At 43.8% G+C, this 17115-nt stretch overlaps 1 protein-coding gene across 6 annotated transcripts in view; it reads right to left on the minus strand.

Annotated features, from left to right (window-relative positions):
- The window catches only part of EVC (EvC ciliary complex subunit 1), an 86633-nt gene that overhangs the window by 55299 nt on the left and 14219 nt on the right, over positions 1–17115 (minus strand). For all 6 annotated transcript variants that reach the window (XM_060299152.1, XM_030864181.2, XM_030864182.2 and 3 more), the window contains exons 3-6: positions 16275–16358; positions 13957–14189; positions 12437–12521; positions 1697–1795 (exon numbers count right to left, since the gene is read on the minus strand). In XM_060299152.1, the coding sequence (XP_060155135.1) occupies positions 1697–1795; positions 12437–12521; positions 13957–14189; positions 16275–16358 (501 nt within the window). The remainder of the gene's footprint in view (positions 1–1696; positions 1796–12436; positions 12522–13956; positions 14190–16274; positions 16359–17115) is intronic.

Here is a 17115-nt window from a genome sequence, read left to right on the forward strand (position 1 = left end):
CAGAGCCCCACTCTTCTAACTGCACGCACTATGCTGCTTCTCTCCAAAGCAGCTGCTATTTCTGGGCACTTCTCATCTTCATCTAGAAGTTCTGAGGCTGTTGTCAATATTATAGGAAAGTATGCATTTAAAGCCCTCGGCCAGACTACATCCACTGAACAGTAGCCACTGACATAATTAAGATGCTCTGGAAGTGGTAGAGGTGGGATTTGATCCCAGGCCTGCAGATACCAAAGCTCTTATTCTTTCCATATGACATTCATTACTAGTACAATTACAAGTATCACCACCATTATCATTCTTTTTGTCATTGGAGAGTCATTTAAACTCGTTGAGCCTCAACTTCCTCAGCTATAAACAAAAAGAATGATGGTCACTCACAGGGCTGTTGTGAAGATTAAATAATGTGTGTAAAGCACTCTGTGCATCGCCTGATGAGGACGATCACAGTAGTGGTGGTACTGAGGATGATGACAATGATGTTAACAAAAATGAAGACGTACTGCCTTCTCCCTGGGAGGGAGTGATGAATCCTCCCCCTTGGAATCCAGAAGAGTGAGGAAGAAACACTCCCTCCTCCCAGTCCCCCAAATCTCATGGTTGCAGTGATAAGGATGGTAATGATGACTATGATGAAGATAACGGTGGTGATGGAAGGAATGAGGATTATGACAACAATATGACAATGAAGATGAAAGTCGTGATGGCAGAAGTGAGGATGATGAAGATGATGGTGGAGGTGGTGATGGTCACGGTAACGAAGATGAGAATAACGATGCAGATGAGGATGATGGTGGCAATGGGAGGAGTAAGAATGATGGCAACAATGATGGTGGCGATGATGAAATGTTGGTAGTGGTGGTGGTAATGAGGAGGATGGTGATGGTGGTGGTAATGAGGATGATGAGAATGATGAGGAAGATAATGATAACAGTGGTGATGGTCATAATAAGAATGATTACGACAATGATGAAAATAATAAAGATGGTGGTGGCGATGGCGATGATGATGCTAATGATAGTGGTGGTGATGACTGTGTTGGTAATAAAACAATAATAATGACGATGATGATGATGAAGATGATTGTGCTGGTGTTGGTGGGAATGGGAATGACGGCAGCGATCATATAATCAGGGTCTGGTTGTTACTTTGCTAGGTGCTTCATACAAATTTTCTTCTTTCTGTAATCCCACAGGATGAGAATTAGAATCCCATTGCACAAAGGAACAACCTAGGATTCTGAGTGTTTGTGAAAGACAGGACCAGGATATCAATCTCCACCACTGTGACTCCAGGGTAGCCCTGACTCATTTTGCTGCACATAAAACAATATAAAGCTTGTATAAAAGACTGAAATGAGAAGAATGCAAAGTAGTAGAAGAGTTATAACCAATAAGTGAATTATATATTTTAAAATACCCCACATTTGTACAGAAAATAGAATCAATAGTGGTTCTCTTTGAGTAGTGGGTATGACCAACATCCTTTTTTTTTCTACTTCTAATATTTTTCCACATTTTAATAATACGCACTGTTAGTTTTATGTTTATAGCTATACTTTTATACACCATATTTGTTGAAAAGTATATATTGTAATAAACTATTTTTATACATAAAAAATACTTTACTATAATGTGTTTTATATATCATAATAAACTATTTTTAAGTTATTTTGAAATATAGGTTGAAGACTTACATTTTCTTGTTTTGAGAGAATCTTCTGGTATAATTCATCATCCGTCTTCTTTTTAGGAAGAAGGTCAAGGAGGCACATTTTAAAAATCTGAATAAACATCTATTGCCAAAAAGGGAAACATAACAAAGAGAAAGGTTTCAACAATGGTATTTCTCTTCCCTCCTTTTTCTCCTACCTCCTTCTTTCTCTCTCCCCCAACTGCCCACACACTTTTTGCTCTAGGAAAAGACCTCAGATTAAAAGTCATGACAATGGCCTGTAATGGACTGCATTTTCATGAAGCCTCTAAAGAAAAATGCTTCATTTCTTCTGCACATATCTATGAGGAGCCCACTCTGTGGGAAGCCTCCACTTTCCCCGTTTCCATGAGTCAAGAAAACAGACGAGGCGAAGGGGGGTTGCTTCTTTGTGGAAAGAATCAGAGAGATGGTTGTACAGAAATGGGATGTGTAAAGTCATCTACTCCAACCCCCTGTCTCAATGGATGGACATGGACCCAAGAAGGGTCCTCCATAGGCAGGGACACCCTGGCAAGTCCAAGGGTGCTGTGTCCACAATTGGTTTAATCATTCACCTATTGCTGGACATCTGAGTATTTCCAGTTTGGGGCTATTACAAATAAAGCTGCTATGGACATTCACATACAGGTTTTTGACTGAACATATGTGTTTCTGAGATGAATGTCCAAGACTGCAACTGCTGGGTCTCCTGGTAATTGTATATTTCGTTTTATGAGAAATCACCTGTCTTCCAGAGTGGCATTTTATATTCCCACCAGCAATGTATGAGTGATCCAGTTTCATTACAACCCCACAAGCATTTGGTGGTGTTGTTATTTTTATTTTTGTCATTCTGATAGGTGTGTAGTCATATCTCATGTGGTTTTAATTTGCATTTCCCTAATGGCTTAATGATGTTGAACATCTTTTCATGTGCTTTTGTGTGTGTTTCCTTGCCAGCCGTATATTCTTTTCGGTGAAATAATCTGTTCATGTCTTTTGCCCATTTTCTAATCGGATTGTTTACTTATTTCTTTTTCTTTTTCTATTATTATTATTTTTTTTAACATCTTTATTGGAGTATAATTGCTTTACAATGGTGTGTTAGTTTCCGCTTTATAACAAAGTGAATCAGCTACACATATGCATATATCCCCATATCTCCTCCCTCTTCAGTCTCCCTCCCACCCTCCCTATCCCACCCCTCTAGGTGGTCACAGAGCACTGAGCTGATCTCCCTGTGCTACGCGGCTGCTTCCCGCTAGCTATCTATTTTACATTTGGTAGTGTATATATGTCACTGCTACTCTCTCACTTTGTCTCAGCTTACCCTTCCCCCTCCCCATGTCCTCAAGTCCATTCTCTACGTCTGCATCTTTATTCCTGTCCTGCCCCTAGGTTCTTCAGGACAGTTTTTTTTTTTTCTTTTAGATTCCATATATATGTGTTAGCACATGGTATTTGCTTTTCTCTTTCTGACTTAACTTCACTCTGTATGACAGACTCTAGGATTGAGGTTTGAGAGTTCCTCATATATTCTAGGTACTAGTCCTTTCTTAGAATGTGGCTTGCAAAATATTGCCTCAGTCTTTTCATCTTCTTAACACGATTTTTTGCAGAGCAGAAGTTTTTTATTTTGATGAGTTTCAATTTGTTTTCCATTTTGTGGGTCACAATTTTGGTGTTAATCTAAGAACTCTTTCCTTAGATCCCAAAGATTTTCCCCCCTTTTTTTTTTTCTAAAAGACTCATAGTTTTATATTCTACATTTAAGTACATGATCCATTTTGAGTTAATTTTTGTATGAGGTATGAGGTTTAGCTTGAGGTTCATTTTGTTTTGCTTATGGATGTCCAACTGCATGATTTAATGAAAAGCTTATCATTCCTCCACTGAACTCCATTTGCACCTCTGTCAAAGGTCAGTTAGACATATTTGTGTAGTAAGGCGCTTTTTTTTTTTTTGAAGAATAATTGACATAACCAGCTTTGTTCTTTCTCAAGACTGCTTGGCTATTTGGGGTCTTGTGGGTTCATACAAATTTTAGGATTGTTTGTTCTATTTGAAACATGCCATTCAGATTTTGATAGGGATTGCATTGAATCTGTAGATTACTTTGGGTAATACAGACATTTTAACAATACTAATTCTTTCAACCCATGAGCATGGAATATCTTTCCATTTATTTGTGGCTTCTTCGATTTCTTTCATCAATGTCAAGTTTTCAGTGTACAAGTTTTTCACCTCCTCAGCTAAATTTATTCCTAGGTCTTTTATTCTTTTTGATTGAATTGTAAATGGGATTGTTTTCCCAATTTCTCTTTCTGATAGTTTGTTTTTAGTGTATAGAAACACAACAGATTTTTGTACATTGTACGCTGTAACTTGACTGAATTTATCAGTTCTAACAGGTTTTGTCCAGTCTTTTCTACGTATAAAATCATGTCTTCTGAAAACACTGACAGCTTTACTTCTTCCTTTCCATTTTGGATGCCTTTTATTTCTTTTCTTTGCCTAACTGCTCTGGATAGTAATTCCAATATTATGTTGAATAAAGGTGGCGAGAGTGGGCATCCTTGTATTGTTCTTGATCTTAGAGGAAAAGCTTTCAGCTTTTCACTGTTGAGTATGATGTTAGTTGCAGGTTTGTCATATATGGACTTTTATTATGTTGAGGTACATTCTCTCTATACCTACTTTGTTGAGTTTTTATCACAAATGCATGTTGAATTTTGTTAAATGCTTTTTCTGTTTTGAGATGGTATGATTTCTATCCTTCATTTTGTTAATGTGGTATATCATGTTGACTGATTTGTGCATGTTGACCATTCTTGCATTCCTGGAATAAATCCCACTTAATTATGGTATATGATCATTTTAATCTGTTGCTGAATTTGGTTTGCTAATATTTTGTTGAGGATTTTTGCATCTATGTTTATCTGAGATATTCACCTGTAATTTTCTTCTTTTTTTTCTGGCATCCTTGTCTGGTTTTGGTATCAGGAAAATGCTGGCCTAGTGAAATGAGTTTGGAAGCATTCCCTACTCTTCAATTTTTTGTAAGAGTCTGAGAAGGATAGGTATTAAATCTTCTTTAAGTGTTGGTAGACTTTACCAGTGAAGCCATCTGGTCCTGTACTTTTGTCTGTCGGGAAGTTTTTGCATACTGATTCAATCCTCTTACTAGTAATCAGTTTATTCAGATTTTCTCTTTTCATGATTCCATCTTGGAAGAGTCCCTGTTTCTAGGAATTTATCCATTTCTTCTTGGTTGTCCAATCGTTGGCACATAATTGTTCATAGTAGTCTCTTATGATCCTTTGTATTTCTGTGGCATCAGTTGTAACTACTCTTTCATTTCAGATTTTATTTATTTGAGCCCATTCTCTTCTTTTCTTGGTGAAGCTAGTTAAAAGTTTGTCAGTTCTGTTTATCTTTTCAAAGAACCAGCCACTGTTTCATTGACCTTTTCTATGCTTTTTTTAAAGTCTATTTCATTTATTTCTGCTCTGATCTTTATTTTCCTTTCTTCTGCTAACTTTGGGCTTGGTTTTTTCTTCTTTTTCTAGTTCCTTAGGTGTAAAATTGGATTGTTTTTCTGAGATTTTTCTTGGTTTTTTTGAGGTATGGCTATGAACTTCCCTCTAGAAACTGCTTTTGCTGCATCCCATAGATTTTGGTAAATTATATTTCCACTTTTACTTGTCTCAAGGCATTTTGTGATTTCTCCTTTGATTTATTCATTGACCCATTGGCTGTTCAGTAGCACATTGTTTAATATTCACATATTTGTGATGTTTCCAGTTTTCTTCCTGTACGGGTATCCCTCATTTTATTGAACTGTGCTTTATTGCACTTTGCAGATATTTCATTTTTTATAAATTGAAGGTTTGTAGCAAGCATGTGTTGAGCAAGTCTATCGGCATCATTTTTCCAACAGCATTTTCTCACTTTGTGTTTCTGTGTAACATTTTGGTAATTCTTGTGATATTTCGAACCCTCCACCAGCAAAAGGATTACAGTTTGCTGTAGGCTCAGATATTGGTCAGCATTTTTAAACAAAAAAGTATTTTTAAATTATGGTATGTACATTGTTCTGATAGACATAATGCCATTGCACACTTAAGAGACTACAGTATAAACATAACTTTCATATGCACTGGGAAACCAAAAATTCATGTGACTCACTTTATTGTGATATTTGCTTTATTGCAGTCATCTGGAACTGAACCCACAATATCTCCAAGGTATGCCTGTAACTGATGTCTAGTTTCATACCATTGTGGTTGGAAAAGATGCTTGATGTGATTTTTTTTTTTTTTTTTTCTTCTGCGGTGTGTGGGCCTCTCACTGCTGTGGCCTCTCCCGTTGCGGAGCACAGGCTCCGGACATGCAGGCTCAGCGGCCATGGCTCACGGGCCCAGCCGCTCCGCGGCATGTGGGATCTTCCCGGACCGGGGCACGAACCCGTGTCCCCCGCATCGGCAGGCGGACTCCCAACCACTGCGCCACCAGGGAAGCCCTTGATGTGATTTTGATCTTAAATTTATTGGGACTTGTTTTGTGACTTAACATATCATCTATTCTGGAGAATGTTCCATGTGCACTTGAGAAGAGTGTGAATTCTGCTGCTTTTGGATGAAATATTCTGTTTATATATATTAAGACTATGTGGTCTAATGCGTACTGTAAGGTTGATGTTTCCTCACTGAATTTCTGTCTGGATGATCAATGCATTGATGTAAATGGATATTAAAGCCCCCTGCTATAATTGTATTGTTGTCAGTTTCTCCCTTTAGATCTGTTAATATTTGCTTTAGATGTTTAGTTGCCCCTATATTGGACGCATAAATATTTACAAATGTTATATCCTCTTGTTGCACTGACCCCTTTATCATTATATAATCCCCCTCTTTTTCTTTTATTACAATCTTTATTTTAAAGACTACTTTTTTCTCACGTAAGTATAGCTATACCAGCTTTCTTTTGCTTTCCATTTGCATGGAACATCTTTTTCCATGTCTTCACCTTCAGTCCATGTGTGTACTTGTGTACATATATCTTTAATGAGTCTCTTGTAGGCAGTATATAGCTGGGTCTTGTTTTTTTAATCCATTCAGTCACTCTATGTCTTTTGATTAAAGAATTTAGTACTTTTACATTTAAAGTAATTATTGATAGGTATGTACTTATTGCCATTTTGTTAATTGTTTTCTGGCTGTTCTGTTGTTACTTTCTGTTCCTTTCTTTTTTACTCTTGCTCTCTTCCGTTGTGGTTTGATGACTTTCTTTAGTGTTTTGCTTAGATTCTTTTCTTACTATCTTTTGTGTATCTAATATAGGTTTTTGTTTTCTGGGTACCATGATGTTCATATAATATTTATATATTTAACAGTATATTTTAAGTTGATAGCAAATTAAGTTTGAGTGCAATCTAAAACTCTACATTTCCCACCCACCCTCTGCTCCTGGCACACACATATTATGCTTCTTGATGTCACATTTTACATCTTTTTATTCTGTGTTTCTGTGATTATTATAGTTATAGTTTTACTACTTTTGTCTTTCAATCTTCATACCAACTTTATAAGTGATTAATTAACTACCTTTACTATATAATTACCTTTACTAGTAAGATTTTTACTTTTGTATGCTTTCTTGTTACTAATTAATGCTCTTTCTTCTCAGGTTAAAGAAGTCCCTTTAACAATTCTTGTAAGGTTGCTTTAGTGGTGATGATCTCCTTTAGCTTTGGCTTGTCTGGAAAACCCTTTATCTCTCCAATTCTAAACAATAACCTTGCTGGGTAGAGTTTTCTTGATTGGAAGTTTTTTCCTCTCAGCATTTTAAATATATCACGGCACTCCTTCTGGCCTGCAAAGTTTCTGCTGAAAAATCTGCTTATAGTCTTTTGGGGGTTCCCTTGTAGTTAACAAGTTGTTTTTTAATCTTGTTGCTTTAAGATTCTCTCTTTAACTTTTGACTTTTAAATCTTAACGTATCTTGGTGTGGATCTTTTTGGGTTCATCTTTTTTGGAACTCTCCGGGCTTTCTGGATCTGGATGTCTGTTTCCTTCCCCTGGTTAGGAAAGTTTTCAGCCATTATTTCTTTAAATATGTTTCCTGCCCCTCTCTCTCTTCTCCTTCTGGGACCCCTGGTATTGCGAACATTATTTCATGTGATATTGTCCCATAGGTCCCTTAAGCTATCTTCACTTTTTAAAATTCTGTTTTCCTTTTGCTGTTCTGCTTGGGTGCCCTGTCTTCTAGATCACTGATTTTTTCTTCTGCTTCACCTAGTCTACTGTTAAACCCCCTAGTGTATTTTTCAGTTCAGTTATTGTATACTTTGCCTCTGTGACTTCTGTTTGGTACTTATATTTTCTATCTCTTTGCTGAAGTTCTCACTCTGTTCATCCATTCTTCTCTCGAGTTTGATGAGCATCTTATGACCATTATTTGAACTCTTTAATCAGGTAAGTTACTTATCTCCTTTTCATTAAGGCTTTTTTCCTGACATTTTATCTTGTTCTTTTGTTTGAACATATTGCTCTGTTTCCTCATTTTGATTGACTGTGTTGGTTTCTATGTATTAGGCAAAACAGCTACCTCTCCCAGTCTTGAAGAAGTGGACTTGTAAAAGATGAACTTTATCTTTCAACCTTGCCCTAGCTCATGGTTGTCTCTCAAACCTTTGTGATTATCTAAGCAGCCTAATATATTCTTTTTCATTCTTTTCTTTTTTTAAAATTAATTAATTTATTTTTGGCTGTGTTGGGTCTTCGCTGCTGCACGCGGGCTTTCTCTAGTTGCAGTGAGCAGGGGCTACTCTTCGTTGCGGTGAGTGGGCTTCTCATTGTGGTGGCTTCTCTTGTTGTGGAGCATGGGCTCTAGGCGTGTGGGCTTCAGTAGTTGTGGCTCACGGGCTTAGTTGCTCCGCAGCAGCCTAATTTATTCTTGATGGGTCCCACTTGTTGAGGGTATGCCAAGAGTGTTAGTCATGAAGGAGCTGTTCACCAGTTTTTAGGTCTTTTTCAGAGGGATCTATTTCATACGTAGCTAGAGATTCAGTGTGTCCATGGGAGGAGGTGAGAACAGGATCTTCCTACGCAGTCATCTTGGACTGCCCCCGTGGTAAGACATTTTTAAATGCACGGGTGAGCAAATGCTTTTCTCCAAATGTCCACAAAGTAAATATTTTGGGGCTTGCAGGCCATACTATCTCTTTTGCAACTACTGAACTCTGCTGTTACAGCATGAAGGCAGCCATAGGTGATGTGTAAAAGAATAGGTATGGCCAGATTGGCCCAAGGGCCATAGTTTATGATCCTTGTTTTAAGGTTTGTTAAACACTCTTCTGTGCCAGGCTAATATATATATTATCTCAAATGATCATCACAGCAGGAGGTTGGTACAGTATTCCCCATTTTACAGATGAGGAACTCTCAGTTGAGAAATCTGGACAACTGGCCTCATGTCACAAGGGACATCCATGAGGGACAGACCCAGAACTCTTCACCAACCTTCATTATGCTTGCCAATGCTAATAAGCTCTAAAAAGACAAAAATTGTCTTGACTTTCCAACCACTGAAGTCTGAGGCTATGTACAGTAACATTCTTTTCTCAAGATGTTAATCTCAAACCTATTTTCTTTTTGATCCCAAACTGAATCAGTAACGTTTACAGGTCTTGTCCCATTCCTTTGAATTGTAAACACTTTTTAATTTGGAATAATTATGGACTTAGAGGAAGATGAAAAACTGTACAGAGTTCTGTGTGCTTTGTCCCCAGGGGTGACATCTTACATCACTGTGGTACAATATCAAACCTGAAAATGGACATAGGTCCAATACAGTTAACTACAGACCTTACTCAGTTTTCACCCATTTTTACATGCACTCATTTGTGCGTATATGTGTGCGTGTGGATCTATGCAATTTTTCCCCATGTATTGCCACAATCAAGATAGAGAATTTTCCAGCACCAGGAGAAATCCGCTAGTCCTAGTGCTCCTCTGATATTAGCCACCCCCCTCCCACATCCCCTGATCTATTTTCTTTTCTGCCATTCTGCTTTTAAAGGTTACAACTCCACTTCCTAGACAAGCCCAGCACCAGTGTCTTCCTCCTCAAGGGCCACCAGAGAGCTCTAAGCTTCTTGGCTGCATGGTGGTCACATCTGGTCTGAGTCACTTCTGAATCCTGACCTGTGATAGTGGATCTCTACCAGAGAGATGAAATTTGAAGTCTTTGTGTAACATGGTTCCTTCCTGTTCCCCATGTTTCTGTAGGTCTTACACACAATGAAGACATGCCCTGCAGTGAATGGAAGGCCATGCTTAGAAAGCAGCTCTCCCAGGGTGGCGATGGTGTCAACCAGACACATTTCCATTGAGAACCTGCTATGTGTAGGGCACTGTTCTGGGCTCTGAGGATACACAGACCTTGGGCTCAGACAAACCTCATTTGGGTTCTGACTCTGCAGTTTACCAGCTGTGTGATCGTGGGCAACTGACTAGACCTCTCTGAGACTCAGGTTCCTCATGAGTGGAACAGCACTGAGGTTTCAATGAGATCAGACATTTAAAGTGTTTAGCCTAGCAGAGTTTCAGTGTTTCATAAATGATGGTCTGATGACGCAGATCACACAGCCCAACAGAGCCCAGAACTTTGCCTACAGAGAACTTTCAAAGTGGGACTTCACGTCTAGTAATTCCATGGAGTAAAAGCTGGAAGTATATTATTTTCACACCTTTCCTAAAGTGGCCCAGAGAGGGGAAGTGACTTACAAAAAGTCACACAGCTCTTAAGTGTCAAAGGGTGGATTAGAACCCAAGTTTCTAATTCCTAATCTGGTGCTCCTGGAACTTTCCCAGGTTCCAGCTTAAGTATCTCCCTCCAGGGAAGCCTGAACACCTCCCTGAAGCCTACACGCCCTCAGATCCTCTCTTACAGGCCCTCATGGTACTCCATCATTCGCTTTGTCATACTTTTTGCCTCTGTGCATTTTGTGCAGTCCATTGACTGCCATCTGTCTCCTGGACAGTGGGCTCCATAAAGGCAGGGGCTGTCCCCAGTATTGTGTCCAGAAGGGCGGGGAGGCTGCCCACAGATGAGTGACAGTGAATGCTCTCTTCATGACAGTAGGCTGCTTCTGTGTGGGCATTTGCTGGCTGCTCCAGGGGCGAGGGGCCAGGACCACGTCACTCACCAGCTGGATGGGGCTCTGAGCACAGAAACAATCACCCTCCAGCCTTTGAGAAAATCGCCAGGGCCACCTGCCTCCATGCAGAACCAGGTGTGGCTAAGTGAAAGCAGCCTGCAGCTGCAGGTGGGCTCGTGCTTCATGTCCATGAGCCTCTGCACAGGGGTCTGTGGGGCTGTAGGAACAGGCTCGATTTCTGGAATCCTAGGATGATTTATGGTTTCAAATACTGGCACCTGTTTACGAGGCCCGTTCTGCTCACACAGAGCAAAATTTCTTTCTGTTGCATCCTCAACTTAATATTCTTTTATTTCTCCTGTTTACAATGAAGCACCTGCGGGCATATCTTTGTCTGTCTGTCACTCTCTCCATCTACCCCTCCCTTTCTCTTCCCAACAGGCCTTCTCTCTCCTCCCTTCTCTCTGTAGGTCTCCTCCCTCATTCAGTCATTCAGAGGATGTGTCTCATGGAGAAATAATTCTTTTTTTAAATTTTTTTTCATTTTCATTATTTATCTTTGGCTGTGTTGGCTCTTCGTTGCTGCGTGCGGGCTTTCTCTAGTTGCGGCGAGCGGGGGCTACTCTTCGTTGCGGTGCGCAGGTTTCTCACTGCGATGGCTTCCCTTGTTGCAGAGCATGGGCTCTAGGTGCACAGACTTCAGTAGTTGTGGCACGCAGGCTCAGTAGTTGTGGCTCACGGGCTCTAGAGAGCAGGCTCAGTAGTTGTGGTGCACGGGCTTAGTTGCTCCGCAGCATGTGGGATCTTCCTGGTGCAGGGATCGAACCCGTGTCTCCTGCATTGGCAGGCGGATTCTTAACCACTGCGCCACCAGGGAAGCCCGAAATAATTCTTTTTCTTTTTTAAACCCCAGTGGCCTTGCTGCCTGGCTAACCCATGGAGGCTCTGCAGCTACAGTGGGACGCATCCCTCTGATTTTCTGTGACCTGGATCCAGTGTGGATCCACGTGCATCTGGCAGAGACCAACCTTGTTTCCTCCGTGGCTCTGATTTCTCCTTCCTTCGCTCGGAGAATGCACACCCATAAGAAGGTACTCAACTTCCCATCTCAGCCCCAACTTAGAACTTTATGACTTAGGGCCAGTCTCCACTCTGTGCCTCAGTTTCCCCATCTGTAAAGTGGACATAAGGATGGCACCCACCTCGCCAGGTTGTGTGAGCTTTAAAATAACCACCTGTGTAACACCCCCAGGACCTAGTACATAGTGAGCACTCATAAACCTTATGATCCCTATTATCATTCCGCTAAAAATCCTGTGCTCTTTGGTCTCCATCAGGAGGTGTGCGCAGAGAGTAGGTACCCAGCTTTCTGCTTTTAACCCCAGTGGCGCTGGGTAAGGTAAATCCTGCTTCCCGTCTGCAGGCACGAATTGCTTTTCCATTTTGCGGTCGGACGCCTAACCCTGCTCTGCCTTCCCCTGTGGCGGCTCCGCTGTCACCGACACCCGTTTTCCAAGGGTCTCCGGGACTCCATGCACACGGAGAGCCTGTCTCCCGGGTCCCGAGTCCTCTACCTACCATGTGCTTCTCCTGCCTCAGCGCCGTGTCCAGATGCAGCAGGTCTTTCAAGTGAAGGTTGTAGATACACAAGTCGAGGTCCACGCTGCAAAGTCCAAAGAGAAACAGAAGAGACTTTCAGAGTATTTGATGTGGGGGGTAAGGTTACCGAGTTATCAGTACATCCCGGCAGGATAAGCCACGGTGCATCCTGACTCCAGATTTTAAATTCTGCAGCATGCAGAGATTGCTCACAGCCACCCCAGGCGCACAAGGAGCAATCCAAGTAGCCATCTGAAAGCCACCTGTGACTAGAAGGCAACGGCTGCCCGAGACATCAAAGACAGGACACAGGAAGAGACGGAAGGTGAGAGATGAAAAAGAGCACGGCCCCCCCCAGGCCCCCCCTGGCATTTTCATGTCTAGTGTCACGTGTCATCCTTCCTTTCTGCCATCATGTACACGTTCTCACAGCCATTTACAGATGAGGAAACTGACTCAGGAAATCAAGGGTCAGAGAAATCAAGTCGTGGTCACGTGGTCACAGGGGCAGATAACTGACAGTGTGAAGATAAAGGCCTTTGACCTTTTCTCCGACATAGGCAAATGCATCTTAAATGACTACACTCCCACCTGAACTGTTCAAGTCCTCTTCGTCCAAATGGGAAGAAACACCCCTTCCCAGCCAGGCAGGGGAGCCAAGAAGGCTGCAATTAAACGAAGTCCCTCCTTCCCGGGTCCACCTTCAGAGTCAACACCAAGCTCAGGGTTCTGAGCCCACTCTTTGCACAGCCCTGAGCCAGGCCATGCCTGGTTCAAATCACCCAGGGCTCCTTGGACTCACGGAAATTCAGATCTGAGAGAGGCCTGAGGACTGACGTGCAAACGTGCTGACTAGTTTTTTGAGCACCTACTGGGTGCCAAGCCTTACTCTGGGCTGGACAGTTTGGCGATTTAGAGCATGGGCTGCAAGATAAGGTGGTGGGGTCACACCAGGCTCCAACACTCACCTGCTGCGTGACCTTGGGCAAGTCACTCTGCCTCTCTGTGTCTCATTTTATTCTTTGAAAATGAGGGCAATATTAGCATCTACTATACAACCTTAACAACATAGGGCTGTTAAGAGGAATTAATTCATTGACTGATTAATACTTGCTCATCACTGTGCCTGTCCCAGGCTCCCACTGGGTGGTCGTGCACAGCTGTGAATAAGACAGACCTTCTCCTCGTGCTCAAAAGAGAATTAATCCCTGCAAAGTGCTTACTATTTTGTACACAGAAGACATTTAACCAGTGCTAGCTGCTGCTATGCAGTGCACGGGGCAGGTCAGTGATTAAAGGAGGTCCCCTCTGTCTCTCCCCAGGGCTCAGGCCTGGCTCCCTGACCCCCATGCTGGCCAACAGCACACATTCAGCTCCAGCTCTGACACTGGGTCGCTGTGTGTCCATGGCTGAGTCCTCAACCTCTCTGGGCCTCCACTTCCTCCACTGAGCATGATACAGCCTATCAGTCTGCATCCTCCATCCCACCCCCTCCTCACCTCTCGCAGGTCAGTGCCTCGGGGAAGCTGCTCGCCCCCAGGAAGGTGCGACCGAGGAACCTGTCGTCACTGGCGGCCGAGTGCACGCTGGACGAGGAGCTGCAGTCGTCCTTCTCAGCCTGGCTCAGGCTCCCCAGGCTGCTGGAAGGCGATGCCTCCACAGGCTGGTTCGGCAAGACTGCCTGCTTTAAGGTTTCATGCAGAGATGGGTTGGAGGAACCGTCGGCCAGAGGCTGGGGCAGGAGAGAAAGCGTACTCTCAATCCACATGACCCATCATGAGCGTTTCTGTAATTCCGCGAGTGACACACGCGGTGGCTCCCAGGAAGGCCAAGCCGGGACAGGCAGGGAGGGTATGAGCGGACACCGTGGAGCTTCTGCCCCAGGGGCACGGCCACGGCCCTAGGGGCCTTCATCACAGCTCTTGTCACATCACTTGTCCCCAAAGTCCAGCCCCTCTGCACCAGGCTCCTCCCCTCCAGCTATTAGCCTGGGTCTGTTCCCCGATGGCCCACCTGTACCCACCCTTGGCCGCCAGCTCTGACCTCCCCAGCAGCCCACCTGCCCTGCCCCACCTCTCTGGCTGCTGACCCAGACCCCAGGCCCGCTCTGTCCACTGACCTGCCCTCGGATAGACTCAAAGCCCCTTAACGAGGAACTCAAGCCCCTTGCACTGCCATGACCACATGAGGTCATAGCCTAGTGCCTGGCACAGCCAGAGAGCTCAGCAAATGTCAGCCATCCCTATATCCAGCTTCGTCTCCTGCTGCCCCCAGAGGTGCATGCCCAGGTAGCACTGAGCTGGTGGCCAGCTCCAACCCTCACTATCATTTCATGCTTCTGAGCCTTTCCAGACTCTTGTCCCCCTGCCTGAAACACCCCTAACTCACTGTCTGCTGGGCTGAAGCATCCCTCCCTCCAGACACAGACCCCTGAATCTTCCTACCCTGATCCCCGGGCCTGGCCCACACCGGGTTCCACAGGACCCTGGTCATTTCTGTCCTGCCTGCTATCCCACGCCATCCTGCAATGTCCGCCAGGCTGGGAGGGCCTCCAGGGTGAGGACAGTGCTCTCCTGACCACTGGATAATCACCAGTGCCCACCACAGAGCCTGCCTGGCACGGGTGCTGATGACGAATGAATGCCCCCGGTCTGGGAGTTCTGCACCTTCCCGCACCCACCAGATGGTGAAGGAAGTGGTTCCCAATGTGTGTTCCGGGGAGCAGTCCCATGAACTATAACCAGTTACTGCTCACGGTGAGGGTCCCACAGAAAAATTAGTTTGGGAAAGTCTGCGTGAACAAGGTAGAATCATTTCTTTGGTACAGGAATTCTCAGAGCCTTCGATAGGCTCTGGCTGTCCTCAAAAGCAAAGAATAATTTAAAAAACGGAACACGTGCTGAGTGCGCAGACATCACACACTGTTCTAAGCCCTATGCCTAATTCCCTATCTCATCCTCAAGACAATTGGGTGAGGCAGGAGGGCCCTTTACCCCCATTTTATTGATGAAGAAACTGAGGTCCTGAGAAGTCAGGAAATGGCCAAGGGTAAACGGCTGAGATAGGAGCTGGGTTTGAGTCTGTCCTCTTTATCTCCAGGACAGCAGGCAGCACTTTCCTCCACTTACTTGACCAGGGAACTATTTTTTTCGTGGAGCATCCCATAGGCCGAGGCCTCCTTGAAACATCAAGGAATATGCTGCTCTCTGCAAAACTCCCAGCCACAGGTGTGAACTCCTGGCTCCAGGTGTAAGACCTGAGGGTACGACTCTTGCCCCGCCACTTCCTGCAGTATGACCTTGAGCAGACCATTAGCCTCTCCTGGCCTCAGTTTCCTCATGCATAAAGTGGAGAGAACAATATTATTTACCTTCTAGGGATGTTGCAAGGAATACTGAAACGTGTAATGTACGACAAATGCTTAGCACTGTGCCAGCCCCGCAGTAAATGTTCAGCATCAGCTGCTGGCACTAGTCCCAGGGTCTGTAAGGATTAATGTCAGTAACTTGTTAGTATTTGTACTAGTGTTAAAAGGTCAGGGCGGATGCTGCCCTACTGTGCTGTCACCTGGTGTCCCTGTGGATACCTTGCTATATATACCACGGGCATACCCTGTCCCTGACAACACTGTCATGAAATGGACTAACCCTAAAGTTATGCTCCATTACACAGCCACAAAATCATCTCTATTAAAATGACTTGCCATAAAATCCTCAAAAAGGACCCCAAATTGCACATTTAATCCCCCTTCTCCTACCCCAATCTCTAGCACATTACTGGTTAATTGCATTTCTAAGACGGAGCTCAGGACTCTCACCCGGAACTTCTGATTGATGGGATAGACGACTTTTGCCTTCAGTGCAAACGCTGTGATATTGCCATTGAAAGATGGCTCACATTCCTGGGAGGGGAAAAAAAAAACAAATGGCATGGGGGCTTTCAGTAAAATGAAGGACAAACCACCAAGAGTTTCCAAAATGCCACATCCCATGTGTAACAGTGGCCTCGGGAAGGGCCCATAATAAGCACATTTAGTGCTCACTTGCTAGAGGGATGGATGGAGGGATGGAAGGTTGGATGGATGGATGGATGGAAGGATGGATGGATGGATGGATGGATGGATGAATGGATGGATAGACATATGAATGGATGGACAGATGGACAGATGAATGGGCAGGTGGATGGATGGATAGATGGGTGTAGGGATGGGTGTGGGAGGGGTAGATGTACAGATGGGTGGGTGGGCGAACGGACCAAAGTTAAAGAGCACATTCTTCATTTAATTCCAAGCGGTCAGCTTTGGAAGAAGTAAGGATTTAAATAACTTGACAACACCAAAAGGTTTCCTAAAACTTGTGAACCACTTTTTGGTGGAATAAGGAACCATATATTTTTAGCATTGCCAGGTGTATAAGCACTTACGTGTGGCAATATGCATGCAAGGCTTTTGATTAGACCCTTAAATGAAAAGCAGTGGTTGGGGCTTCCCTGGTGGCGCAGTGGTTGAGAGTCCGCCTGCCGAGGCAGGGGACACGGGTTCGTGCCCCGGTCCGGGAAGATCCCACATGCCGCGGAGCGGCTGGGCCCGTGAGCCATGGCCGCTGAGCTTGCGCGTCCGGAGCCTGTGCTCCGCAACGGGAGAGGCCACAACGGTGAGA

Source organism: Globicephala melas, chromosome 5 (assembly GCF_963455315.2).
Source record: "Globicephala melas chromosome 5, mGloMel1.2, whole genome shotgun sequence".
Taxonomy (NCBI): Eukaryota; Metazoa; Chordata; class Mammalia; order Artiodactyla; family Delphinidae; genus Globicephala; species Globicephala melas.